The following is a 26,363-nucleotide window of genomic DNA, read 5'->3' as shown; positions in this document are numbered from 1 at the left end:
ATCCTCATGCCAGAACCACATTGACTTAATTACTGTAGCTTTGTATTACATTCCAAAATTGGAAAATGAATCCTCCAACTTTGTTCTTTTCCAATATTGTTGGGGCCCCTTCCTCCATACACATTTGAAGATTGGCTTTTCCTTTTTGCAAAAGGGACTGGATGAATATGTGAGTCACTTTGGGGAGTACTGCCATTTAAACAATATTAAGTCTTCCAATCAATGAACATGGAATGTCTTTCCACTGATTTAGGTATTCTTTCATTTCTTTCAGCAATGTGTTGTATTTTTCACTGTACAATTCTTTCACCTCCTTGGCTAAATTTATTCTTAGGTATTCCATTCTCTTGGATGCTATTGTAAATGGAACTGTTTTCTTAAATTCCTTTTTGTGTCATTCATTGCTGGTGCATAAAAACATAATGGATTTTTGTATGTTGATCTTGTACCCTACAACTTTGCTAAACTTGTTTACTAACTCTAGAAGATTTAGATGTTTTGGACACACACCATCTAGGAAGTTGCTGCACCTTAAGGTGATCAAAACAAAGGCAAGCCTCTGTGCCAGCCTCACAGGGAACTGCCAGGTAGCTCAAAATGCAAAAGCACAATTTTTTGAAAGTAAGGTTCTTACTCCTCTCCCCTGCCCCCAACCTCCACCTCTGTTCCCATGGCTGCCACTGAGCTAAAAAATTGGGTATGGCAGGCATGTAAAGCAAAAATGCCACAACACTTTCTTACCAAAACTTAACATTCTTAAGCTTCTTCATTAAGCACTCCCCTGGTTGCTATAAGTTTTTTATTAGATTCCAGTGTTCTGAAAAGCTTGACTTGTCAGTTTCTGCCAACTTAATGGTTGCTTCTGTGGAGCCACTGATTCTTAGATTTCCCTACTCCACCATTTTCTATGACCAGTAGCTACTTTTTTTTCTTTTTAATTTAATTTAATTTTATTTTTTTGCTTTATAACAAATTTAATCAGTTATACATATACATATGTTTCCATATCCCCTCCCTTTTGCGTCTCCCTCCCACCCTCCCTATCCCACACCTCCAGGCGGTCACAAAGTACCGAGCTGATCTCCCTGTGCTATGCGGCTGCTTCCCACTAGCTATCTACCTCATGTTTGGTAGTGTATATATGTCCATGCCGCTCTTTCACTTTGTCACAGCTTACCCTTCCCCCTCCCCATATCCTCAAGTCCATTCTCTAGTAGGTCTGTGTCTTTTTTTTTTTTTTCATTTTTTTTTAAATTTATTTATTTTTTAATTTTTTGCCTTATAACAAATTTAATCAGTTATACATATACATATGTTTCCATATCCCCTCCCTTTTGCGTCTCCCTCCCACCCTCCCTATCCCACCCCTCCAGGCGGTCACAAAGCACCAAGCTGATCTCCCTGTGCTATGCGGCTGCTTCCCACTAGCTATCTACCTTACGTTTGGTAGTGTATATATGTCCATGCCGCTCTTTCACTTTGTCACAGCTTGCCCTTCCCCCTCCCCATATCCTCAAGTCCATTCTCTAGTAGGTCTGTGTCTTTATTCCTGTCTTACCCCTATGTTCTTCATGACATTTTTTTTTCTTAAATTCCATATATATGTGTTAGCATACAGTATTTGTCTTTCTCTTTCTGACTTACTTCACTCTGTATGACAGACTCTAGGTCTATCCACCTCATTACAAATAGCTCAATTTCATTTCTTTTTATGGCTGAGTAATATTCCATTGTATATATGTGCCACATCTTCTTTATCCATTCATCCGATGATGGACACTTAGGTTGTTTCCATCTCCGGGCTACTGTAAATAGGGCTGCTATGAACATTTTGGTACATGTCTCTTTTTGAATTATGGTTTTCTCAGGGTATATGCCCAGTAGTGGGATTGCTGGGTCATATGGTAGTTCTATTTGTAGTTTTTTAAGGAACCTCCATACCGTTCTCCATAGCGGCTGTACCAATTCACATTCCCACCAGCAGTGCAAGAGTGTTCCCTTTTTTCCACACCCTCTCCAGCATTTATTGTTTCTAGATTTTTTGATGATGGCCATTCTGACTGGTGTGAGATGATATCTCATTGTAGTTTTGATTTGCATTTCTCTAATGAGTAAAGATGTTGAGCATCCTTTCATGTGTTTGTTGGCAGTCTGTATATCTTCTGTGGAGAAATGTCTATTTAAGTCTTCTGCCCATTTTTGGATTGGGTTGTTTGTTTTTTTGTTATTGAGCTGCATGAGCTGCTTATAAATTTTGGAGATTAATCCTTTGTCAGTTGCTTCATTTGCAAATATTTTCTCCCATTCTGAGGGTTGTCTTTTGGTCTTGTTTGTGGTTTCCTTTGCTGTGCAAAAGCTTTGAAGTTTCATTAGGTCCCATGTGTTTATTTTTGTCTTTATTTCCATTTCTCTAGGAGGTGGGTCAAAAAGGATCTTGCTGTGATTTATGTCATAGAGTGTTCTGCCTATGTTTTCCTCTAAGAGTTTGATAGTGTCTAGCCTTACATTTAGGTCTTTAATCCATTTTGAGCTTATTTTTGTGTATGGTGTTAGGGAGTGATCTAATCTCATACTTTTACATGTTCCTATCCAGTTTTCCCAGCACCACTTATTGAAGAGACTGTACTTTCTCCACTGTACATTCCTGCCTCCTTTATCAAAGATAAGGTGACCATATGTCCGTGGGTTTAACTCTGGGCTTTCTATCCTGTTCCATTGATCTATCTTTCTGTTTTTGTGCCAGTACCATACTGTCTTGATTACTGTAGCTTTGTAGTATAGTCTGAAGTCAGGGAGCCTGATTCCTCCAGCTCCATTTTTCGTTCTCAAGATTGCTTTGGCTATTCGGGGTCTTTTGTGTTTCCATACAAATTGTGAAATTTTTTGTTCTAGTTCTGTGAAAAATGCCAGTGGTAGTTTGATAGGGATTGCATTGAACCTGTAGATTGCTTTGGGTAGTAGAGTCATTTTCACAATGTTGATTCTTCCAATCCAAGAACATGGTACATCTCTCCATCTATTTGTATCATCTTTAATTTCTTTCATCAGTGTCTTATAATTTTCTGCATACAGGTCTTTAGTCTCCTTAGGTAGGTTTATTCCTAGATATTTTACTCTTTTTGTTGCAATGGTAAATGGGAGTGTTTCCTTGATTTCACTTTCAGATTTTTCATCATCAGTATATAGGAATGCCAGAGATTTCTGTGCATTAATTTTGTATCCTGCAACTTTACCAAATTCATTGATTAGCTCTAGTAGTTTTCTGGTAGCATCTTTAGGATTCTCTATGTATAGTATCATGTCATCTGCAAACAGTGACAGCTTTACTTCTTCTTTTCCAATTTGGATTCCTTTTATTTCCTTTTCTTCTCTGATTGCTGTGGCTAAAACTTCCAAAACTAGGTTGAATAAGAGTGGTGAAAGTGGGCAACCTTGTCTAGTTCCTGATCTTAGTGGAAATGGTTTCAGTTTTTCACCATTGAGGACGATGCTGGCTGTGGGTTTGTCATATATGGCCTTTATTATGTTGAGGAAAGTTCCCTCTATGCCTACTTTCTGCAGGGTTTTTATCATAAATGGGTGTTGAATTTTGTCGAAAGCTTTCTCTGCATCTATTGAGATGATCATATGGTTTTTCTCCTTCAATTTGTTAATATGGTGTATCACGTTGATTGATTTGCGTATATTGAAGAATCCTTGCATTCCTGGAATAAACCCCACTTGATCATGGTGTATGATCCTTTTAATGTGCTGTTGGATTCTGTTTGCTAGTATTTTGTTGAGGATTTTTGCATCTATGTTCATCAGTGATATTGGCCTGTAGTTTTCTTTCTTTGTGACATCCTTGCCTGGTTTTGGTATCAAGGTGATGGTGGCCTCGTAGAATGAGTTTGGGAGTGTTCCTCCCTCTGCTATATTTTGGAAGAGTTTCAGAAGGATAGGTGTTAGCTCTTCTCTAAATGCTTGATAGAATTCGCCTGTGAAGCCATCTGGTCCTGGGCTTTTGTTTGTTGGAAGATGTTTTATCACAGTTTCAATTTCAGTGCTTGTGATTGGTCTGTTCATATTTTCTATTTCTTCCTGATTCAGTCTTGGCAGGTTGTGCATTTCTAAGAATTTGTCCATTTCTTCCAGGTTGTCCATTTTATTGGCATAGAGTTGCTTATAGTAATCTCTCATGATCTTTTGTATTTCTGTAGTGTCAGTTGTTACTTCTCCTTTTTCATTTCTAATTCTATTGATTTGAGTCTTCTCCCTTTTTTTCTTGATGAGTCTGGCTAATGGTTTATCAATTTTGTTTATCTTCTCAAAGAACCAGCTTTTAGTTTTATTGATCTTTGCTATCGTTTCCTTCATTTCTTTTTCATTTATTTCTGATCTGATTTTTATGATTTCTTTCCTTCTGCTAACTTTGGGATGTTTTTGTTCTTCTTTCTCTAATTGCTTTAGGTGCAAGGTTAGGTTGTTTATTCGAGATGTTTCCTGTTTCTTAAGGTGGGATTGTATTGCTATAAACTTCCCTCTTAGAACTGCTTTTGCTGCATCCCATAGGTTTTGGGTCGTCGTGTCTCCATTGTCATTTGTTTCTAGGTATTTTTTAATTTCCTCTTTGATTTCTTCAGTGATCACTTCGTTATTAAGTAGTGTATTGTTTAGCCTCCATGTGTTTGTATTTTTTACAGCTCTTTTCCTGTAATTGATATCTAGTCTCATAGCATTGTGGTCAGAAAAGATACTTGATACAATTTCAATTTTCTTAAATTTACCAAGGCTTGATTTGTGACCCAAGATATGATCTATCCTGGAGAATGTTCCATGAGCACTTGAGAAAAATGTGTATTCTGTTGTTTTTGGATGGAATGTCCTATAAATATCAATTAAGTCCATCTTGTTTAATGTATCATTTAAAGCTTGTGTTTCCTTATTTATTTTCATTTTGGATGATCTGTCCATTGGTGAAAGTGGGGTGTTAAAGTCCCCTACTATGAGTGTGTTACTGTCAATTTCTCCTTTTATGGCTGTTAGTATTTGCCTTATGTATTGAGGTGCTCCTATGTTTGGTGCATAAATAGTTACAATTGTTATATCTTCTTCTTGGCTCGATCCCTTGATCATTATGTAGTGTCCTTCTTTGTCTCTTCTAGTAGTCCTTATTTTAAAGTCTATTTTGTCTGATATGAGAATTGCTACTCCAGCTTTCTTTTGGTTTCCATTTGCATGGAATATCTTTTTCCATCCCCTTACTTTCAGTCTGTATGTGTCTCTAGGTCTGAAGTGAGTCTCTTGTAGACAGCATATAGATGGGTCTTGTTTTTGTATCCATTCAGCCACTCTGTGTCTTTTGGTGGGAGCATTTAGTCCATTTACATTTAAGGTAATTATCGATATGTATGTTCCTATTCCCATTTTCTTAATTGTTTTGGGTTCATTATTGTAGGTCTTTTACTTCTGTTGTGTTTCTTGCCTAGAGAAGTTCCTTTAGCATTTGTTGTAAAGCTGGTTTGGTGGTGCTGAACTCTCTCAGCTTTTGCTTGTCTGTAAACGTTTTAATTTCTCCATCAAATCTGAATGAGATCCTTGCTGGGTAGAGTAATCTTGGTTGCAGGTTTTTCTCCTTCATCACTTTAAGTATGTCCTGCCACTCCCTTCTGGCTTGTAGAGTTTCTGCTGAGAGATCAGCTGTTATCCTGATGGGGATTCCCTTGTGTGTTATTTGTTGTTTTTGCCTTGCTGCTTTTAATATGATTTCTTTGTGTTTAATTTTTGACAGTTTGATTAATATGTGTCTTGGCGTATTTCTCCTTGGATTTATTCTGTATGGGACTCTCTGTGCCTCCTGGACTTGATTAACTATTTCCTTTCCCATATTAGGGAAGTTTTCAATTATAATCTCTTCAAATATTTTCTCAGTCCCTTTCTTTTTCTCTTCTTCTTCTGGAACCCCTATAATTCGAATGTTGGTGCGTTTAATGTTGTCCCAGAGGTCTCTGAGACTGTCCTCTGTTCTTTTCATTCTTTTTTCTTTATTTTGCTCTGCAGCAGTTATTTCCACTATTTTATCTTCCACCTCACTTATCCGTTCTTCTGCCTCAGTTATTCTGCTATTGATCCCATCTAGAGTATTTTTTATTTCATGTATTGTGTTTTTAATCGATGCTTGATTCATCTTTAGTTCTTCTAGGTCCTTGTTAACTGTTTCTTGCATTTTGTCTATTCTATTTCCAAGATTTTGGATCTGGGAAATAGAATCTTGGATCATCTTTACCATCATTATTCTGAATTCTTTTTCAGGTAGAGTGCCTATTACCTCTTCATTTGTTAGGTCTGGTGGGTTTTTATCTTGCTCCATCTCCTGCTGTGTGTTTTTCTGTCTTCTCATTTTGCTTATGTTACTGTGTTTGGGGTCTCCTTTTTGCAGGCTGCAGGTTCGTAGTTCCTGTTGTTTTTGGTGTCTGTCCCCAGTGGCTAAGGTTGGTTTAGTGGGTTGTGTAGGCTTCCTGGTGGAGGGGACTAGTGCCTGTGTTCTGGTGGATGAGGCTGGATCTTGTCTTTCTGGTGGGCAGGTCCACGTCTGGTGGTGTGTTTTGGGGTGTCTGTGGACTTTTTATGATTTTAGGCCACCTCTCTGCTAATGGGTGGCATTGTGTTCCTGTCTTGCTAGTTGTTTGGCTTAGGGTGTCCAGCACTGTAGCCTGCTGGTCGTTGAGTGAAGCTGGGTGCTGGTGTTGAGATGGAGATCTCTGGAAGATTTTCGCCGTTTGATATTATGTGGAGCTGGGAGGTCTCTTGTGGACCAGTGTCCTGAAGTTGGCTCTCCCACCTCAGAGGCACAGCACTGACTCCGGGCTCCTCAATTTGGGATGATGTGTTGTCTATTCATGTATTCCACAGATGCAGGGTACATCAAGTTGATTGTGGAGCTTTAATCCGCTGCTTCTGAGGCTGCTGGGAGAGGTTTCCCTTTCTCTTCTTTGTTCTCACAGCTCCTGGGTCTCAGCTTTGGATTTGGCCCCGCCTCTGCGTGTAGGTCGCCGGAGGGCGTCTGTTCTTCGCTCAGATAGGACAGGGTTAAAGGAGCAGCCTCTTCGGGGACTCTGGCTCACTCAGGCCGGGAGGGAGGGAGGGGCACGGAGTGCGGGGCGAGCCTGCAGCGGCAGAGGTCGGCGTGACGTTGCACCAGCCCGAGGCGCACCGTGCGTTCTCCCAGGGAAGCCGCCCCTGGATCCCGGGACCCCGGCAGTGGCAGGCTGCACAGGCTCCCGGAAGGGCGGTGTGGGCAGTGACCTGCGCTCGCACACAGGCTTCTTGGCGGCGGCAGCAGCAGCCCCAGCGTCCCACACCTGTCACTGGGTTCCGCGCTTTCAGTCGCGACTCGCGCCCGTCCGTGGAGCCCCTTTAAGCAGCGCTCTTAATCCCCTCTCCTCGCGCACCAGGAAACCAAGAGGGAAGAAAAAGTCTCTTGCCTCTTCGGCAGCTCCAGAGTTTTCCCGGACTCCCTCCCGGCTAGCTGTGGCACATTAGCCCCCTTCAGGCTGAGTTCTCGCCGCCAGCCCCAGTCCTCTCCCTGCGCTCCGACCGAAGCCCGAGCCTCAGCTTCCAGGGCTGCGCGCCCCGGCGGGCGAGCAGACAAGCCTCTCGGGCTGGTGAGTGCCGCTCGGCACCGATCCTCTGTGTGGGGATCTCTCCGCTTTGCCCTACCCAGGTATGTGGGGAGTTTCTTGCCTTTTGGGAGGTCTGGGGTCTTCTGCCAGCGTTCAGTAGGTGTTCTGTAGGAGTTGTTCCACGTGTAGCTGTATTTCTGGTGTATCCGTGGGGAGGAAGGTGTTCTCCGCGTCTTACTCTTCCGCCATCTTACCCGGAAGTGCTCAGTAGCTACTTTTAACAAATAGAATGTGGCAGAATTTACAGTGTGCAACTCCTGATGTCATAAAAGGCACTGAGATGTCCACTTTGTTCTCGCTCTTGGCTCACTCACTCCAAGAAAAGCCAGTTGCCAGACTGTGAAGACTCTCAAATAGTCCTATGGAGAGTCCCACAAGGCAAGGAGCTGAGACAGCCTGCCAACAGCCATATGAGTGAGCTACCTGGGAACTGCAGTCCTTGTCAAGCCTTCAGATGACTGCAGCTCTGACCAACACTTAAACCTCAACCTCAGAAGAGACTCTGAGCCAAAATCATCCAACTAAGCCACTCCTGAAATACTGATCTACAGATACTATGAAATAATAAATGTATGCTGTTTTAAACTGCTAAGTTTTAGCAGTATATGATATTTAAAGCTGAGGCGTGAAAGACGAGAACCTATTCATTCAAAGAGTTCTAAGGAAGAAGAGTGTTTCAAGCAGTGGGAATGGCACATGCAAAGGCCCTGCATAAGGAAAGGTCATTGGCATGTTAAAATAATAAAAAATGTGAAAGAAGGGCTTCCCTGGTGGTGCAGTGGTTGAGAGTCCGCCTGCCGATGCAGGGGACATGGGTTCGTGCCCCGGTCCAGGAAGATCCCACATGCCGCGGAGCGGCTGGGCCCGTGAGCCATGGCCACTGAGCGTGCGCGTCCGGAGCCTGTGCTCCGCAATGGGAGAGGCCACAACAGTGAGAAGCCCACGTTCCACAAAAAAAAAAAAAAAAAAAGTAGGTAAAAATGTGAAAGAAGATCAGTGTGACTGGAGCTCAGTAAAGGAGAGAAAAATAGTGAAAGAGAGGAAAATAGTGAAGAAAGAGATCACCAAAGTGGCAGAAAGTAACTGAGATGACTATAGCAAGGTCTGTTTAAAATTCTGAATGGTGAATTCACTGGCAAACAATTTATATCTAGAATATAAGCTTAAAGCATCTGTCTCACCAGGCAATCCACAGTCACTGCCAAATGAGTAACTGATTTAGCCAAATATCTAAAGAAAATGATTATAAATCAGCTCTGAAAAGAAGCGCACTTCTCCTTGTCCTGGGCTACCATATGACACAAGGTTTAATTAACTGGTGAGGGACTTCCCTGGTGGTCCAGTGGCCACGCTCCCAACGCAGGGGCCCTGGGTTCAATCCCTGGTCAGGGAACTAGATTCCACATGCCACAACTAAGAGTTCGCATGCCGCAACTAAAGATCCCGCATGCCGCAACGAAGATCCTGCACACAGCAACAAAATCCTGTGTGCCGCAACTGAGACCCAGTGCAGCCAAATAAATAAATATTTTAAAAAATACTTGGTGAAAAGGGTAAAAGAATTTCAAAAGAAATACCAATTAGATAACCAGTCTCTGAAATTGAAAGTAAATTTGAATTAGCAAAATAATAGGATTTGTATACAAAAACTGTAAGATTAAAAAAAAAAACTTCTATGGGAAAATATAGATTATGTTATCAAAGACATTTCCAATTAGTATAAAAATAAAATATCTGTGTTTTCAGATTTAATGACTAACTGAATACCAAGAGGTATTCATCTCTATATCCTTAACCAGAAAAAAAATTATAATTTGAAACAAGGAAAAAATCATCAGTGAAGCATAAAAACATTAGACACTATAAAATGTGATATATAGATAAAATTGTTTACTTCATTAAAATGCACTGATGCACTAATAGAACGTAAATGTAATAAGCTGGTCCTTTTATGTCCCTCCTGCTTTCTCTAGTAACCCATCTTCTACTGTGGTACTCTATCTACAGCATAACTGATGACCAGTTAAAAGTAAGTTCCAGAAAATATGACATAAAATTGACCAAATCCAAGATAATATTTATTCAACAAACACAGCCTCAGTGTCAACTAGATACCAGATGCTGTATAAGCCTATTATATTAACCTTATATTTCCCATTAATCACTAATTCTTAAGACATCAGAAGACATCATTTAATGAAATGAAATATATTTTGAGATTTAATGGACAAACATACTTCACTTGTACAATAAAACAGAAAGTGTTAATGATATATTTAAAGAAAAAACCCAAAATTATAGGAGAATGACTCAGAAGAAAAAGATCAACTTTTTTAGGGGAATTACGAACCGAATTTTCTTCTTCCTCTTCCAATTCTCGCTGCTGTTCTTCATGTCTTTTAGCTTTGATCTCCATGGCTTCTGTGATCAGGTCTCTTAAAATTGATACAGGTTTTGCATTCTTGATAAAAGGGTGCTAGAAAAGTAAAATTCAATGGTATAAATTCAAATGGTTTCTCTGAATTACATCTTTAAAACATTAAAACAACACGTAAATGTGAACCAGGAGCATAGGCGTCAATGATTGGTCCTTTATCCAGAATTAAATGTACAGGTTAAGAACAGAGAACATTTCAACTGCTTTAGAAATAAAGATTTTACTTTCAGGTTTACAAGTTTTTAAAAAACCATTAAAGCACACACACAAAAATGTAATCCTGTTAATAAAACTACATTCCCCTTAGAGATATAATTGTCCAAAGGAAGTACAGATTAGGTAGATTAGGTAGTACAAAAGACAAAAAAATTTTTTTAAAGATTGGTGATTAAATTACATATAAAAATAAAATGATTTTGGTATTGTTACAAATTTTAATTAATCTTAACAAGCTGACAGCCAGAATCAGTAGTCAAAAGGAGGGTAACTATTTATTTTACTTCTTTTACATATTTTCTATTTATTATGTCTTTAATAATGTAATCATTTCCAAGGGAGAAGTAGAAAATAGCAATAAGAGAAAAATATTTTTCAGAAAATAAGTACTGCTTCACTTCTATACCACCCTGATCTAGCTAAAACATCTGAGTTTGCTACAATTCTGATAAACAGAAGTGAAACCACCAGAAAATACCTGGGTGTTTGATGACTTTTAATTCAGAGGACTAACATGAGAGAAAGTAGAGGGAATGGTTAAAAGTATAATTTGGAATAGATAACCATATTTTGAAGCAGCAATACAGCTTCAAAATGTAATTTTCACAATTATATGTCAGTAGATAAGAGTCAGGTGAAAGCTATCTGAGTTATTTTCATAAAGATCAATACAACACAAAAATATTCTTAAAGATAAAAAAAATTCTAGTGCTAAAGAAGAAATTACAGACATTTGGAAGAGGCTTTAAAATGGTGAACATACCATTTGGGAAAACTATGAGTAAAAATTTTACCTGATTACAGAAATTCTAGCATCGATGACAAAGAACTAATAAATTCTTTTATAGCAGTTATAAACTGATCATCAGATAAATTAAGTTCTATCAACATACCTGTGGTGGAGAGTCCTAGTCACCTACCAAAATACAGTTGTGGTTGGACCTATGGCTACCCAGCTACATCCTACATTTCTCAGACTCCCTTTCAGTTGGTTGTAATTAAGTTCTCACCAATGAAGTGTGAGTGCCTGCGTTGTGTTCCACTCCCTGATCTGGGCCTTAAAACACCGAGACTGTGCACTCTTCTGTGATTTCTTCTCTTTCTGCTACGCTGGGAAACAGACAAAGACAGTGCCCTAAAGGATGGTGGAGAGCAAGAAGGAAGAAATCCCAGTCCTACTGTGAAAAATTCTGAGAAACAATGGTTAAAAGGTCACAAAAATTAATACTAATTGAAGATATGTTCTTTGCCCTTAAGGAACTTATTATCTGGAATAAGGAACAAAAGACAAACACATTAAAAAAAATTACAATGTGACATACAAGTTACATTAGTGATGATTTAGCACAGTCTATATGATTAAGAGATGTAAAAGTAAAAGAAGAGGTGACGTAATCTCAGATGCCTCATAGAGAAGAATCAGACCATTTTAGGGAGAAGGAAAACTATGCACAATATGAACAAACACAAAGATAGGGGATGTATGTTAGAACACCATAGGAAGAGCTGTCTAGCCAAAACAGAAACACTGCTTAGAGAAATGTTGTCCTGTGAGTTTAGATACAGGTAACAGTGGGAGAAGAGGGATAAACACTCAGAATGAGATACTTGAATTTTGCTTGACAGTCCCTTTAAGTACATAAACAAGAGAATGGTGTAAGGAAAAGAATGTCTGTGACAATGTAATCTTGCAGTAGAGGTTAGAAATGAAATAAGATGGGGTGAAACTGCAATACAGGTGCAAATTATTAAGAACCTGGATTAAAAAAATAGCTGCCACATTCAAGAGGAAATACTGAATCTGATGGAAGAACTCTTAAGAAGGATTTCGTGACTATGTATTAACAGAAGTGAAGGAAGACCAACACAGCAAAAACTGGGAACCAGTAGAACTGCATCTCTTTACTAAGGAACAGAAATCTCAAATTGTATTATACTTTATCTTCTCAGGAAAAATTATGAGCCATTCCTCCAAGCCACAGTTTTTTGGGTTTTTTAAAATATATCTTTATTGAAGTATAACTGCTTTACATTGTTGTGTTAGTTGCTGCTGTATAACAAAGTGAATCAGCTATATATATACATATATCCCCATATCCCTTCCCTCTTGAGGCCCCCTCCCACTCTCCCTATCCCACCCCTCTAGGTCATCACAAAGCACTGAGCTGATCGCCCTGTGCTATGCAGCAGCTAAATGCCAAAGTACACATCCAGTCTACTGCAAACTTACTTTCATGCAGCTCATTGTGAACTGACTAAACAGTGTTATGCTACCATTAGTCTATAGAGCTTAACATTCCTAATCTCAAAATCTCAGTATGTCTTACTTCATTTGTACTCATGTTTTCCCTACATAACTGCTACAGGCATGGTTCTGACCAACAAAGAGGAACTGGCTAATAAAGTTAAAAGGGAACTTGGAGAACAAGGCCATTCTATTAGAGCATTCTTGATAATCAAAAGAGAAGTTTTATCAGACACACTGTCAGATTTTTAAAGAATATTTTTAAAGGCTTTTTAAAAGTAGCTGGTAGTAAAATTTTAAAGTGCAAAGCAACATAAAAAAGAACAGAACAGGGCTTCCCTGGTGGCGCAGTGGTTGGGAGTCCGCCTGCCAATGCAGGGGACACGGGTTCATGCCCCGGTCCAGGAAGATCCCACATGCTGCAGAGCGGCTGGGCCCTTGAGCCATGGCCGCTGCGCCTGCACGTCCGGAGCCTGTGCTCCGCAATGGGAGAGGCCACAACAGTGAGAGGCCCGCGTACCGCAAAAAAAAAAAAAAAAAAAAAAAAAGAACAGAACAACAAAAAACAGAGAAAATGCGGTGGCAAAAAAAAAAAACAAAAACATGGCAACTGTGACTGGAATGTTATTACTATAAACCAATGTAAATAAGTGGGTTGAATTTCCATTTATTAAGCAGTATTTTAGTTAAGTACTAAAAGACACTTAGCTCGTAAGATAAATTCAGCTACATGCTTTCTATATGAGATATACTTAATAAAATAAATCCAAATTATATTTCTGCAGGGGCATACTAAAAGGAACTTGGGTTAAAAGTCAAGGATAGGCAATGAAATATTAGTCAAACATAAAATAATATCAAGACTAACATCAAAAAAAGCAGAATTGAAGGGAAAAAATAGTGAATGAAAGAGGAGTCATATAATATTAATAAGGGACATAATACAAAGAAAGATATTATAGTTATAAACTTGATATATTAGTATAGCATTATGTATAACAAAAATAGAGACATAAGAAGTTGATCTAAATAAATAAGAACAGGAGGTATTAATATTCCTTTTCAGTCACTGAGAAGTAAAACAGGTAAAAAGTAAAGAATAAAGTGATGTGCATAATATAATCAGACTGAGTTAGCAGAAAAATCAATAAACAGAAGTTACATCTTTTTGTTAAATGCCTAGAGAAGCATGTGGTACCAGCATATGAATGGAAAGAACAACAAAACAGAATATAATGACTGGAAATAGAATATAACATACGAAATAAGCTGGCATATTATGAAGGCAGCAATTCCAATCAGTGAGGAAAAAATACTTATTGCCTGCTGTTGCTTTTTTCTTTTGGCGGGGTGGGGTGGTAGAATTAGCCTAGATCTTTACCCCAGAAATATCAAAATAAATGCCAGACAGATTAAGAAGTTAAAAGTCAAAAGAAAATGGAAATATAAAAGAACTAGAGGGTAATACAGGAGACTATTTATTCAATCCAGTGTCATAAAACAAAGGGAAAATACCATAAATGAACTAAAAATTTAACATCTATGTCAGACAAGAAGGTAATTATATGAAGAGTTTTAAAAAGAATATCAATTTTAAAAAAAGGTAAACACACCAAATTCCAAAAGGCAACACAGTTTCACTATTTCTAAATGTATCTAGGATTTCCCTGGTGGTCCAGTGGTTAGGACTTGGAGCTTTCACTGCAGGGGCTCAGGCTTGATCCCTGGTCGGGGAACTAAGACCCCACAAGCTGAGTGGCGTGGACAAAAAAAAAAAAAAAAAGAGTAAACTAACATATAAACTAAAAAAGGGCAAGAATTCTTAAACCACCTGAACTAATGATAAGACAAAGAATACCCAAAATCAACCTATCACATTCTTGGTCATGTACTTTAAAAAGTAAGACTGTTTGAAGATTTATTCTTTTAAAATTTGAACCATTTCCTCTTAAATTTTGTTCATGTTCTGAATGATCAATTTCTGAACTGAAAGAATTCAAATAAATTATTTCTTCATAAAAGCTGAGAAAACAAGAGTTTAAAGTGAACTGAAGAACAGACTTCTGCTTGTCGACAGATTGAGCAGTAATACTTTCCCCTATACCTCTCCATTAAAGTTTAGCTAAAACCCTGGACAATAAAACAAACACAGGAAGACACTGAAAGGTGGCAGATTAACTAGGGACCAGAGGACTAAAGGAAAGACACAGCTGTGAGTCCATGGGCTTTTTTTTTACCTCATTTATCCCAGACTGGTTATTGGAGAAGCCAGCAACCCAGAAACACCAATGGACACAAACTAAAAAAGCTCCTACAAAAGCCTACTCTCTTGAGCCAAAGGATCAGGAAAGGGACAGCTAGCCAGTATGCCACCTTCTCTTTTAGACAATCACCATTCTACTCCACCCAAACACCAGAGAGAAAGCACATGCCCCACCCCAACCAGCAAAGGCTGGGTGGGGAACCTAGACTTACTTCTACCTTCTGGAGGCTGTCCAATCCTTTCACTGCAGTGGTATCAGAGAAAACCAAATGTTAAGCTAGGGCATTCATCTACATCAGGCAGTATAAAAAGCGCTCCCCACCCCCAGTGGGGAGTGTCGGTGGAGATCACAAGAAAGCCTGGACTTATACTGCTACCAGGCAGTAATAAAGAAACCCCACCTCCCTGTCTGCTAGAGTGGGATCAGAGGAGGCCTAGTGGAGAATCAGAACTTTCATTACCACCCAGCTATACTGAGGCCCTGCAGTGCCGGAAGAGGCCACTGAGGGAACCTGAGTTCTAACCCCTGTACAGTGGTAATAAGGAACCCCTCCCCCACCCTACATGTCAAAGGAGACCAAGCTGGGGACCTGGACTTCTAATGCTACCTGCCAGAAAGGAGGTGGTGCCCCTCTACCCCACTGAAGCCGTGTCAGAGGACTCCACTTATTATAGAAAATTTAAATAAGGTCCAGAGTCTCATACTACCCAAAATGCCCAGGTTTCAAATGAAAATCATCACTCATCATAACGAGAAGCAGGAAAATCTCAACTTAAATGGGAAAATACAATCAACAGATACCAACATCAAGATGACATGGATATCAGAATTATCCAGCAAGGATTTTAAAATAGTCATCATAAAAATCCTCAATTAGCAATTACAAACATGCTTGTAAACACATGAAAAATTAGAAAGTCTCAGCAAAGAATTAGAAGATATAAAAAAGAAACAAATGAAAAATTTAGAACTAAAATATATAATAACAAAAATAAAAACCTGATGGTTGGGCTGGCTCAACAGCAGAATGAGGACAGAGGGGAGATTCAGTGAATCAAAATATGGAACAGGGCCTCCCTGGTGGCGCAGTGGTTGGGGGTCCGCCTGCCGATGCAGGGGATGCGGGTTCGTGCCCCGGTCTGGGAGGATCCCATATGCCGCGGAGCGGCTGGGCCCGTGGGCCATGGCCGCTGGGCCTGCGCGTCCGGGGCCTGTGCTCCGCAACGGGAGAGGCCACAACGGTGAGAGGCCCGCATACCGCAAAAAGAAAAAAAAAAAAAAAAAAAAAAAAAAAAATATGGAACAGTAGAAATTACACAATATGAACAACAGAGAGAAACTAAACTGGAAGATAAATGAACAGAACCTCAGGAATCTGTGGGACTAAAAAAATCTAACATTTGTGTCAGTGGAGTCCTAGAAAGACAGAAGAGGGTAGGGCTGAAAAGTGTTTGAAAAAATAATGACTGGAAACTTCCCAAAATTGGCAAGAGATATAAACCCACAGATTCAAGAAGCTGAACAAATTCTAAACTAAACTATAAACCCAAAGAAAGCCATACCAAGACACAGCATAATTAAACTTCTGAAAATAAAGACAAAGATCATTTCATCTTGAAATGATCAAGGGGTAAAACAATTCAAATGGCTGTAGATTTCTCATAAGAAACCATGGATGTCAGAAGACAGTGGCACAACAGTTTCCAAGTACTGAAAGAACTGTCAACGAATAATTCTATAGCCGGTGAAAATATCCTTCAGGAATGAAGAGGAAATAAGACATTCTCAGATGAAGGAAAACTAAGAGAATTTGTTACCACAGACCTACCCTAAATGAATGGCTAAAACAAAAAGAAAGTAACAAAAGAAGGAACTTTGGAACATTAGGAGAAAGAACACTGGAAAGAGCAAAAATGGGTTAAACACAATGTAATAGATTTCCCTTATTCTCTCGAGTTTTCTCGATCATTTAAAGCAGCAGTCCCCAACCTTTTTGGCACCAGGGACTGGTTTCATGGAAGACAATTTTTCCATGGGCGGCAGGGATGGCTCAGGCGGTAATGTGAGCGATGGGGAGAGATGGGGAGCAATGGGGAGCAATGGGGAGCGGCAGATGAAGCTTCGCTCGCTCGCCCCCTGCTCACCTCCTGCTGTGTGGCCCGGTTCCTAACAGGCCATGGACAGGTACTGGTCTGTGGCCTGGGGGTTGGGGACCCATGATTTAAAGGTTAAAACAAATATTATAACACTTTGAAATGGATCTCAATTATGAAGAGGAAGTATTAAAGATAACTGGGAAGGACAGCAAGATAGATAAAGTTTCTACTCCTCACTTGATCTAGTAAAATGAAGAATAAGTCACATGCCATGGGAGTTCACAGAGTGACCCATGACACCACCTGTTCCAGCAAAGCCCATGGGTTAATTCGAATAATGGCAGATCTCATGCTACTAGAAGGCCAGACTAGGGCAAGAGCTGACTTTCAGGTTTTAGGCTACCCACCAGAAGGTACAAGGAACATTTTCAGATCAGGAGCTCTAGTGGCACTAGGCTGAACTTGAACTTTGTCCCTGGGGATTCAATATCCTCATCTTTTAAAAACTACTAAGAGTTCAACTCAATAATCTCAAAGGATCCTTTCAGTCTCAGTCTACAATTCTTTTAAACTTACACAATTATCTATCTTATGTCAGAAAATAAACCACTATAAAAAAATTCAGCATGAATTCCTCTTTAGAAACTGTTTATCAAAGTCTAGAAATCAATATAGTAAAATCTATACATGTAGATTATAGACAAATGTCCATTAAAACTTGGTAATAAGACTGTATTCTTAAAGTTAAAATATAATTTAACTTATATAAGACACATGTGAAAGTCCTTTAAGAGCCAGAATGGCTTCCAGACATCCAGCAAAATAAAACTCTAAGGCATCTAATGAGACACTAATGAGACAACAGATAATAATCCTATCTAAAAAACTTTTAAAATCAGAAGTTTGTTATCTTAAATAAACACATATTGAATTCAATACACATGTATTAAGCAGTAGGTACCAGGAGTACCCAAAAGGCATAGCCCCTGACCCTGAATTAGTTACAATCTAGGACAAAGACACAGAAACAAGTTATTTCATTCTAACATGGTAAATGATATGCACAGGGTGCTTATGGGAACACAGAGGAACAACTGGCCTGAACAAAGATGAAGGCAAGGCTTTCTGGAGGAGTACCTAATTTGAATTAGAAACAGTGAGACAATGAGTAAAAAGGAGCCTGTTGGTAAAGGCAGTCTTTAAACTAGCAAGTGGGGGGTGGGAGAAACACCATGAGAAAAGGTATAGAGGATTGAAAAAGCATGATTTGTATAAGGAACTACAAGTCTATTATTTCAGTATTTATAAAGGGAAAAAAAGGGGAGGTCAAGCAAGAGGTCAATTAAGAGGCCAGAGGAGGATACCACACTATAACAGAGGGCCTCCACGGTCAACAACAGCACAACAGAAAAAGTTTTTAAAAATCAAGAAAACAATTATTGGCTCATAAGTACTATACAAAACCAGTTGCATTGTTTGCCCTTATGATAAAGAAAAATACTTGGGCCAAACCCAACTAGAAGCCAGAGGGTAACAGAGCTTGCTAATGTAGTCCATACAGGTCAACTTCCTGGGTAAAAAGCAGAATGGAGAAAGGGTGACAAGTGGGGCTGGAAGACAAGTGGGATAAACCTAGAAGAATCCCTTAATCACCGTGTGACCTTCAGTGAATCACTGAACCTTTCTGGGCTTCAGTACTCTCATAAACAAAATTAGGAAATTTTACTAGAATAGTTCTTAAACGCTTTTCCACCCTAAAAACTCTAGGTTAAACACAGAATTTCTTTAAAAAGGTTAGAAAAGATTATGGAAGAAAGACTAGAAAGAAATATTGGTTAAATTATCCAAAAACCAGTCATCAGATACATTTGGATTTATTTTCATCATCAGATTTTGTACTATTTGTCCCACTTTTTCTGTTATTTCCCCTCCCCGCTTCTTTCTTGACTTCTTTAGGGTTGAATAATTTAGACAGTCAATACAATAACAAAAGCAATACGTCCTGGATTTATGTGCTTAAAATTCCTTTGAAGTGCGGACAATATTTCAAAATAAATGTATCAACTAACTAACTTCTGTAAGGTAATATTTGCACATAACACAAAACCCAAAAGGCTCAAAGAGAGCCTTCAGCAAAAAGTAAGTCTCCATCCCACTCTTGTCAGCCATATAGTTACCTTCTCTGGAGGCAGTTTCTTGCTTATTTTTTTAGAGCTACTCCACGATAAGCATTGACATATGTATATATACATATATGTGTGTGTAGACGTGTGTATTTTGCCAATCACTCCCCTCGATGGACCTCAAATTGCTTGTTTATATTTATGTTGTTTCCAATCTTTTGCCATTACACTGTTTTATGAAGACTTCTACACATATGTTATTTCACACATGGTTAAATTTCTCTGTAGAGTAAATTTCTAGAAAAGTAATTGCTGGGTCAAAGAATATATGGTGTTTTATTCTAGACAGATATTGCTAAATCGCGTTCCACGGAGATTAAGTTAAATTTTCGTAACAATAAACCTTACATTTAAGAGCCTGCTTCTTATATCCCTCAACAATTCCTTTTTTAAAAACAGTACCTTGGAAAAATCACTTTTTATAACTATGTTTTTAATCCTTTTGTCACTTAACAAAAAGAATTATTTTCCAAATATCAAGCTTTGTTAACATGTACACTTATCATAGCTTAGAGGTCTAAGCCAGTTCTGCTGGGAAAGTAAAGACTCACAAATACTTATTAAAAGTATTAAATTATTTCTATTTGCATTTAATGTCAAAGCAGATTTTAAAAAAAAAACCTCCTGACACTCTGGATACAAAGTCAAGTTGTACAGGGACACTGAAACTCTTCATTTAAGTCATCTTGTAACCAGTATTTATAACATGTGATCTTCACAAGGAGTTCAGGAATCTTGCATTTATGTATCTTATAGAGCAAAAAGTCAAAGAAGAAATGCTGGGTCAAGGAATAATACATCAGGAAGAAAAACATAAGAAACAGTAATAATGGAAACGAGAACTCATATCTGAAATGAGAACCCTATGGAAGTTTAGTTTTAACGCAACTTTAGGAGGAAAGAATTGACAACAAAAATTAAAAAGGGGGGTGGAGAGAAGATTGAACTTGGAAAACAAAAGAAAAAAATGAGAGAAAAAGAACATACAGGGAAGAATGGTGTGTGTGTCTGTAGGTCTCTCTCTAAATCAATCCATATTTCTTGGGAGGTTTTCATCTTTAGAAATCAGTTAATGAAAAAATAAATAAATAAATAAGTTAATGAAACTCAATTCTGGTCAATGTCAGAAAGCTAAAAGGTGTAAAGAAAATATCCTCCCCTTAGAGACACAAGCACTGACCTGTAAAAGTTGTGTTGCAGTAGCTCTCTGCTCAGGATTCTTCACTAGGCACTTTTTAACAAAATCGGTGAAATCATCAGACCAAAGTTCTGGCTTCCTGAATGTTGGTGGTGGGTTTGTGGGAATCATAAAAATAGCCTGGTAAAAATGAAGTATCCAAAAGACACGGTAAGAATCACAATAACACACCAAATAAACAAATCTCTTTATCTATCTTTTTATCAGACCCTAAATGTGAAAAACAAATTTAAGCTGTTCTAGGATTTCCAGTAAAATTGCAATTCAGGAAGCAAGCCCATCTGCTACTAATGTAATCACTTCCCATTAAATTTCCTCTATTTGAGTTGTAGCTCATTGAGCACATCATTCTTTATTTTATCATTTTTAATCAGTCTCCGAAGTAGACTGCATTTCTAACCCTTTTACCAAACTAAGGACATTCTCTGGTTAAACAGATATATCCCCCAATTTTGCTATTGCATGCCAGATTTGCTTCCCATTTCAGGTTTTTAGTACTGCTGTTCAGAATGCCTAGCAGCAGTCTAGTTTGCTTCTGCAATCAGAATACTTAAGTATAAATATAGTTACTGCTGTGACTTGAAATAATATTTGACAGAGGCAAGACTTTTATTTCTCCTTCTAAATATATGAGTCAGGATTCCAAATGAAAAATTTTATAGGTAATATATCACTATCACTAATGATTTAATTTGGTATTAATAACTTAGTACTAATGATAATACATTCAGAGAGTTCAAAATTCAAAAACTTTACAAAGTTTCCGTGTCATCTTGTCTTCATAGCTACCCAGTCACCTTTTTTTGACCGAGAGAATTAATCCCTAATGTTGTTAGGAAATCATTGTATGTAATGAATTAACTTCTCTCCTGGGCTCTAGAATAGTTCCTGATAAAATACCATCACTAAAGTATCATTTTCTTTGAAAATATATCAAAACAATAATAAAGTTAAAACAAATGTATCATGCACTCAACAAACATTAGCTATCATCATTTTCATTTCCACATAATGTTATAAAAAAGACAACAGACAAACAGCAATGACAAAAATTTTATAAAGTAAAATGAACTCAATCATATTATAACTAACTGTAATTTAATAGGTAAGTTTAATTACACAATCAACACTACAGGTGACATGAGGAAAAAAATGGCTTTTTGGCTATCAATTAATATATGCATACACAGTATACAGACATGGGACTCTCAAAGATGTATTCGGGGTGAAGCATCCAAAAAACCCCCTTTCTACACTTTAGTATTCTCTGACTTTCCAGAAGAGAGGTGTCTGTCTCTGTTCTAGCTCAGTTTTTCACCTGGTTGCCGGTCCTCTTTCTTCATGCATATTTCACGTACCTGAACTTATGTCCCTTCTCCTTAATGCATAAAGAAAATAAAGACGGCAATACTACAAACCACAGAAATACTTAGAAACTAAGTGTTTTACCATTGAAAGAAACTCATCATAGCTATGTTTAAAACTTCTGTTCGTATATAGAGAAAATACCAAAACTGTAGACAAAGTAATAAAGATAATATATTCTTGGGGATACCAAGTTTAATGTATTCCTTTGGTATAATAAAACTGTTCTACTCTCCACTGAATTTTTACTAACTGTTCAAAAGCCATTCACAAGTATCACAGAATTTTTATAGCAAAAGACACGTGAGAGATCATTTAGCTCAATCTTCTCATTTAACAGAAAAGGAATCAGAAGTCCAGAAAGGCTAAGTGACTTACAAACAAAATTTCAGACTAGCAAAGTATTCTAATGTTTCTACTATGTTTCAAGAAGGTGAGGTACAGAACAAAGAGGGTTACTCTGTCTAAACAAGCAGTTAATAAGAGGACAGAGAGATGACAGATGATGGTTCTGTTTTCAATGTATACATCTTGCCCGGCCCTCCTCTTTTACTTCCAAGTGAAGAAAGCATAAGCAAGTTTTAAGCCTTTAAGACAAGACAGTGACAGGAAAGATCTTAAACCTATTATAGTCACAGCAGTGACACTAAAGTTGAAGCTCATTCAATGAAATACGAATGAGGGAAAGACTACTCAGTGGAGAAAATACAGTCTTTTCAACATATGGTGCTGGGAAGACTAGGCATATTCACATATAGTAAAAATGAATTTGGACTCTTACACCATATACAAAAATTAAGTCAAATCAACAACCTAACAGTAAGAGCTAAAACTATAAAACCCTTAGAAGAAAACACAGGGGGAAAGCTTCATGACACTGAATATGGTAACGATTTCTTGGATATGACACCAAAAATCAAGGCAACAAAAGAAAAAATAAATTGGGCTTCACCAAAATTTAACAGTTTCAGGCATCGAAGGATACTATCAACAGAGTAAAGAGGCAACCCACGACAGATGGAAGGGCTGAACAAAATGTGGTGTTTATATTGTATATACCCATACAATGGAATATTATTAAACCTTAAAAAGGAAGAAAATTTTGACACATGCTATAGCATAAACTTGAAGACTTCATGCTGACTGAAATAAGCCAGTTGCATGAGGACAAATATTGCATGATTCTTCTTATAGTGAGGTTCCTAGGGTAGTCAAGTTCATAGAGACAGACAGTAGAATGGTGGTTGCCAGGGGTGGTGAGAAAGGGGGAAGTGGGGAGTTAGCATTCAACAGGCACAGAATTTCAGCTGGGGAAGATGAAAAGGCTCCGGAGAGGGATGGTTGGTGATGGTTGTACGGCAACGAGAATATACTTGATTTTATGGAACTGTATACCTAAAAAATGGTTAAAAGGGTTAATTTTATGTTTTGTGTATTTTACCACAATAAAAAAAATGAAGGAGGGAAAATGTAAAGCACTAATCAAGTTCAGGAATATTAGTTGAATGCCTGTTACACACAAAGCATGGTATTAGACATTATATGGAGTTCAAAGATGCAGCAGGAAATATAGTCACTACCCTTTAGAAACTTCTAACCTAGTCTGGTAATGAAAGAACAGTAAAAGATTTAAAGAATAGTACAATAATAAAAGAAATGATATAAGGCATTAAGGAGAGAGATCATTCCCCTTAGAAGAAGTAGCCTAAGGAAAAGCGAGAGAGTGAAATAAAGCTATTGGGAGGAGCAGAGAACGAGCTGACTATCTTATAAGGGACTAAGAAATGATAAGATTAGAAGGGGGAATGAAGGATATGGAGTTTGGTCATCAAGAAAGTGCACAACTGAAAGAAGTCTTTTTTCTGGTGTGTGTGTGTGTGTCTTATGTTTTTGCCTTTAATCAGTTTGTTTATGACCTAAGAAAAGGATTAACAAAAAACAAACAAACAAACCTGGAGATACTCTAAATATGGAATAGAAAAGGCACTTAGGGGCTAGTGTAGATGTCCCAGGATGAGCAATAAAAAGTTTAAACTAGGATGGTATCTACAGGAATGAGACGCTACAAAAGAAGAACCAAGAGTACATCCTAACAACATTGTTTGGGGGGCTAGAGAAAAGGAAAAACAAAAGATTACTCCAGAATTCAAGAAATAAAAAATAGACACATTAATTGCACAGCTTTCAGGTATTCTAACAGTTTACTACATCATTCTTTTGAGAGCCCTCAGAATATGCAGCAGTTTACTACAATGTGTTATCACTGGTTTCTAACTTGGAAAGTGAGCCAAAGGATCTTCTGTGGACAAAGCAATGAATATTCAATATCCAAATCTGTTGATCCTAGGGTAAGAGTTAATCTCTTTATTAGTGTACTCATCTTCTTTGAAAAAGAGAAAATCCTCTAATAGAACATTCTTATACATCTTACATCATATTACACGTATGACACCTAAGATAGTCCTTCAAAAGCAGTGTAGCCAGTTTTATGACACAATAAACATCTACCAAAATACAAGTATGTACCAAGTATTTTCTGTGTGTTCCTAGGTTCTATTAAAGAAATAGCAAACTGATAGGCCACAAGCTAGATAGCATCAGTGGATACCTTTTGTTCAGGCAACATCTAGCTCATAGTCCCACAAGGTAAAAATCTGCTGGAATCAAGCTGATAAGCAGAGGCCTATTGATGTATGCTCTCCCTTCTACATGGGCCCCATCTAGCCTGGCTCAATTATCTACTTTAGCTGATGGTCCCCATTACATATAACTTTGTGTTACAGATGCTAAAATAAGACACATATCTTGGGCCCACAAAGCTCACAGTCAAACGGGGGGCGGTGGGGGAGGAGGGAGGCAAGGGGGACTAACACATATGAAACACACAGCAAAATACTGAGTGCTAGAAAATAAAATTCTTCTCTAAATAACCTAATTAATCTCAGCTCCATAGTTGAAACAGAACATAATCCGGCTTTAAGGATGGGCAAAATGGGGTTAATATCAGCTGTGGCAAAAGGCACACAAAAACACCTGCTGCCTCAAATTAAAGAATAAAAATAAATTTGAACTCTCATCTCTGCAAAATAGTTCAAAGCACCTACATAAGCCCCTATATAGACTGACCTCAAACTGCAGGTAAATGACACGAGATTGTCTAGGTAAATGTTGTTCATCTGCACTTCTGTTACAAATTGATGGATAACAACTCAGTGGTTTATGACCTTGAAGCTAATGCTCTCCTTTGAACTTTGAGCCAATGACTTGCAGTCTTATCTTCGGATAATCTAAACATATAAGGCTCACCTTAGCAGTAGCTATTAGAAACCCAAGGATAAAAAGCTTAACTCTAATGCTTATTTACCCAGTACTATCATAAAGTGATCCTAAAATGTTCACATTCTATTCCCAAACAAATACTGAACTGCATACAGTTCAAACAAATAAGTCTTAATATATGGTCTATCAAAAATATAGAGACTCTAAAAATCTCCAGGAAAACCACTATAACTTTTATTTCCTTTTTTTTTTTTTTAGGTTAGATAATCAGTAACAAACTGATAGATTTTTCTCACAGGCTTTCCTTTGTTCAACTAATTTAACCTAATCATGCAGCAGAGAGGGTCCTCTTGAGAATCTCCAGGTTTTGTTATGAGTTGATTAGGTAATAGGCCCCTGCTGTAGAAAGTTTTGGCATTCGGTATCTAGCCTTAAACTAACAATTCACACCCTTCCTTGACACCAAGCAAATCGCATGGACACACATTACAGCCATAAAATTTATCTTATCTCTAACATGGTTTTGATTGAAGAATGTTAGTACAATAAATGATATGATTATCTTTGTGTTTGTTTCTACACAACGTGTTGCTTAACTATATATTGAACCTCTGATTAAGTTTTAAAAAGAACTTCCCTGATCACGAGCAGTCTTAAGGAGCCAAGAAATATGAGCCCCTCAAAATAACGAATTGTCATCATTCCTGGAATTTCATGCCTTAGACTCCAGGAGCACCCAGAAGTAGACTCCAGGAGCACCCAGAAGATATGAAAAGAGCTGGAGCTGAGAAACGACAAAGCCTGAACTTTATAATCTCAATAGAGTGAGTCAACACATATATCTGAAGGTATCTGGATTTGTGAATGTACAGAAGCAATGGACATGCAGAATAACAAAGGAACCTGTGCCACTATTCAAGAACCTCGGGTACATGAGCAAAAGGTTATCTTCATAACAAACAAATGAGATAAAGGATGAGACAGCACTTTATAAAACGGCAAAGAACAACAAATATAGCTTTCTTGATCGTGAACATAATACAGAGGTAGCAAGCTACTAAGTCAAAGTATGTCATTCCTAAAAAGGATACATAGTAATTATATTTTTAAAAGACTATTACAAATAAGGTAGTGAACAGTACAATGGAATGAACCCTACACTGGACTTAGGTCAGAAACATAGGCTTGAGTTCTAAATCACCCTCTGACTGTGTGGTCTCAGTTTTTTCATATAAGTGAGGTGGTTGAACTAGATACTTTTCAGATTCCTTTTTGGGTCTAAAAGACTCTGGCACTCTAACTGCCTAGCAATCTAGGTGTTAAATCCTAGCTAGACAAGTATTCAATTGTTGGTTAAAAACAAGATGGAGGTGGAAGAGGACAGTGAAGGATAAAAAAGGCCTACTAGATGTTAATATA

The 26,363-nt window shown here is 38.0% G+C and overlaps 1 protein-coding gene across 2 annotated transcripts in view; it reads right to left on the bottom strand.

Annotated features, from left to right (window-relative positions):
- Positions 1–26,363, bottom strand: part of STK3 (serine/threonine kinase 3) — a 303,925-nt gene that overhangs the window by 108,003 nt on the left and 169,559 nt on the right. For both annotated transcript variants that reach the window (XM_082600787.1, XM_082600788.1), the window contains exons 7-8: positions 20,283–20,420; positions 10,012–10,137 (exon numbers count right to left, since the gene is read on the bottom strand). In XM_082600787.1, coding sequence (XP_082456913.1) covers positions 10,012–10,137; positions 20,283–20,420 — 264 coding nt within the window. The remainder of the gene's footprint in view (positions 1–10,011; positions 10,138–20,282; positions 20,421–26,363) is intronic.

This window comes from Mesoplodon mirus (genome assembly GCF_964341445.2).
Source record: "Mesoplodon mirus genome assembly, chromosome: 16".
NCBI classification, from domain to species: Eukaryota; Metazoa; Chordata; class Mammalia; order Artiodactyla; family Ziphiidae; genus Mesoplodon; species Mesoplodon mirus.
This window is presented reverse-complemented; position numbering and strand designations above follow the sequence as displayed.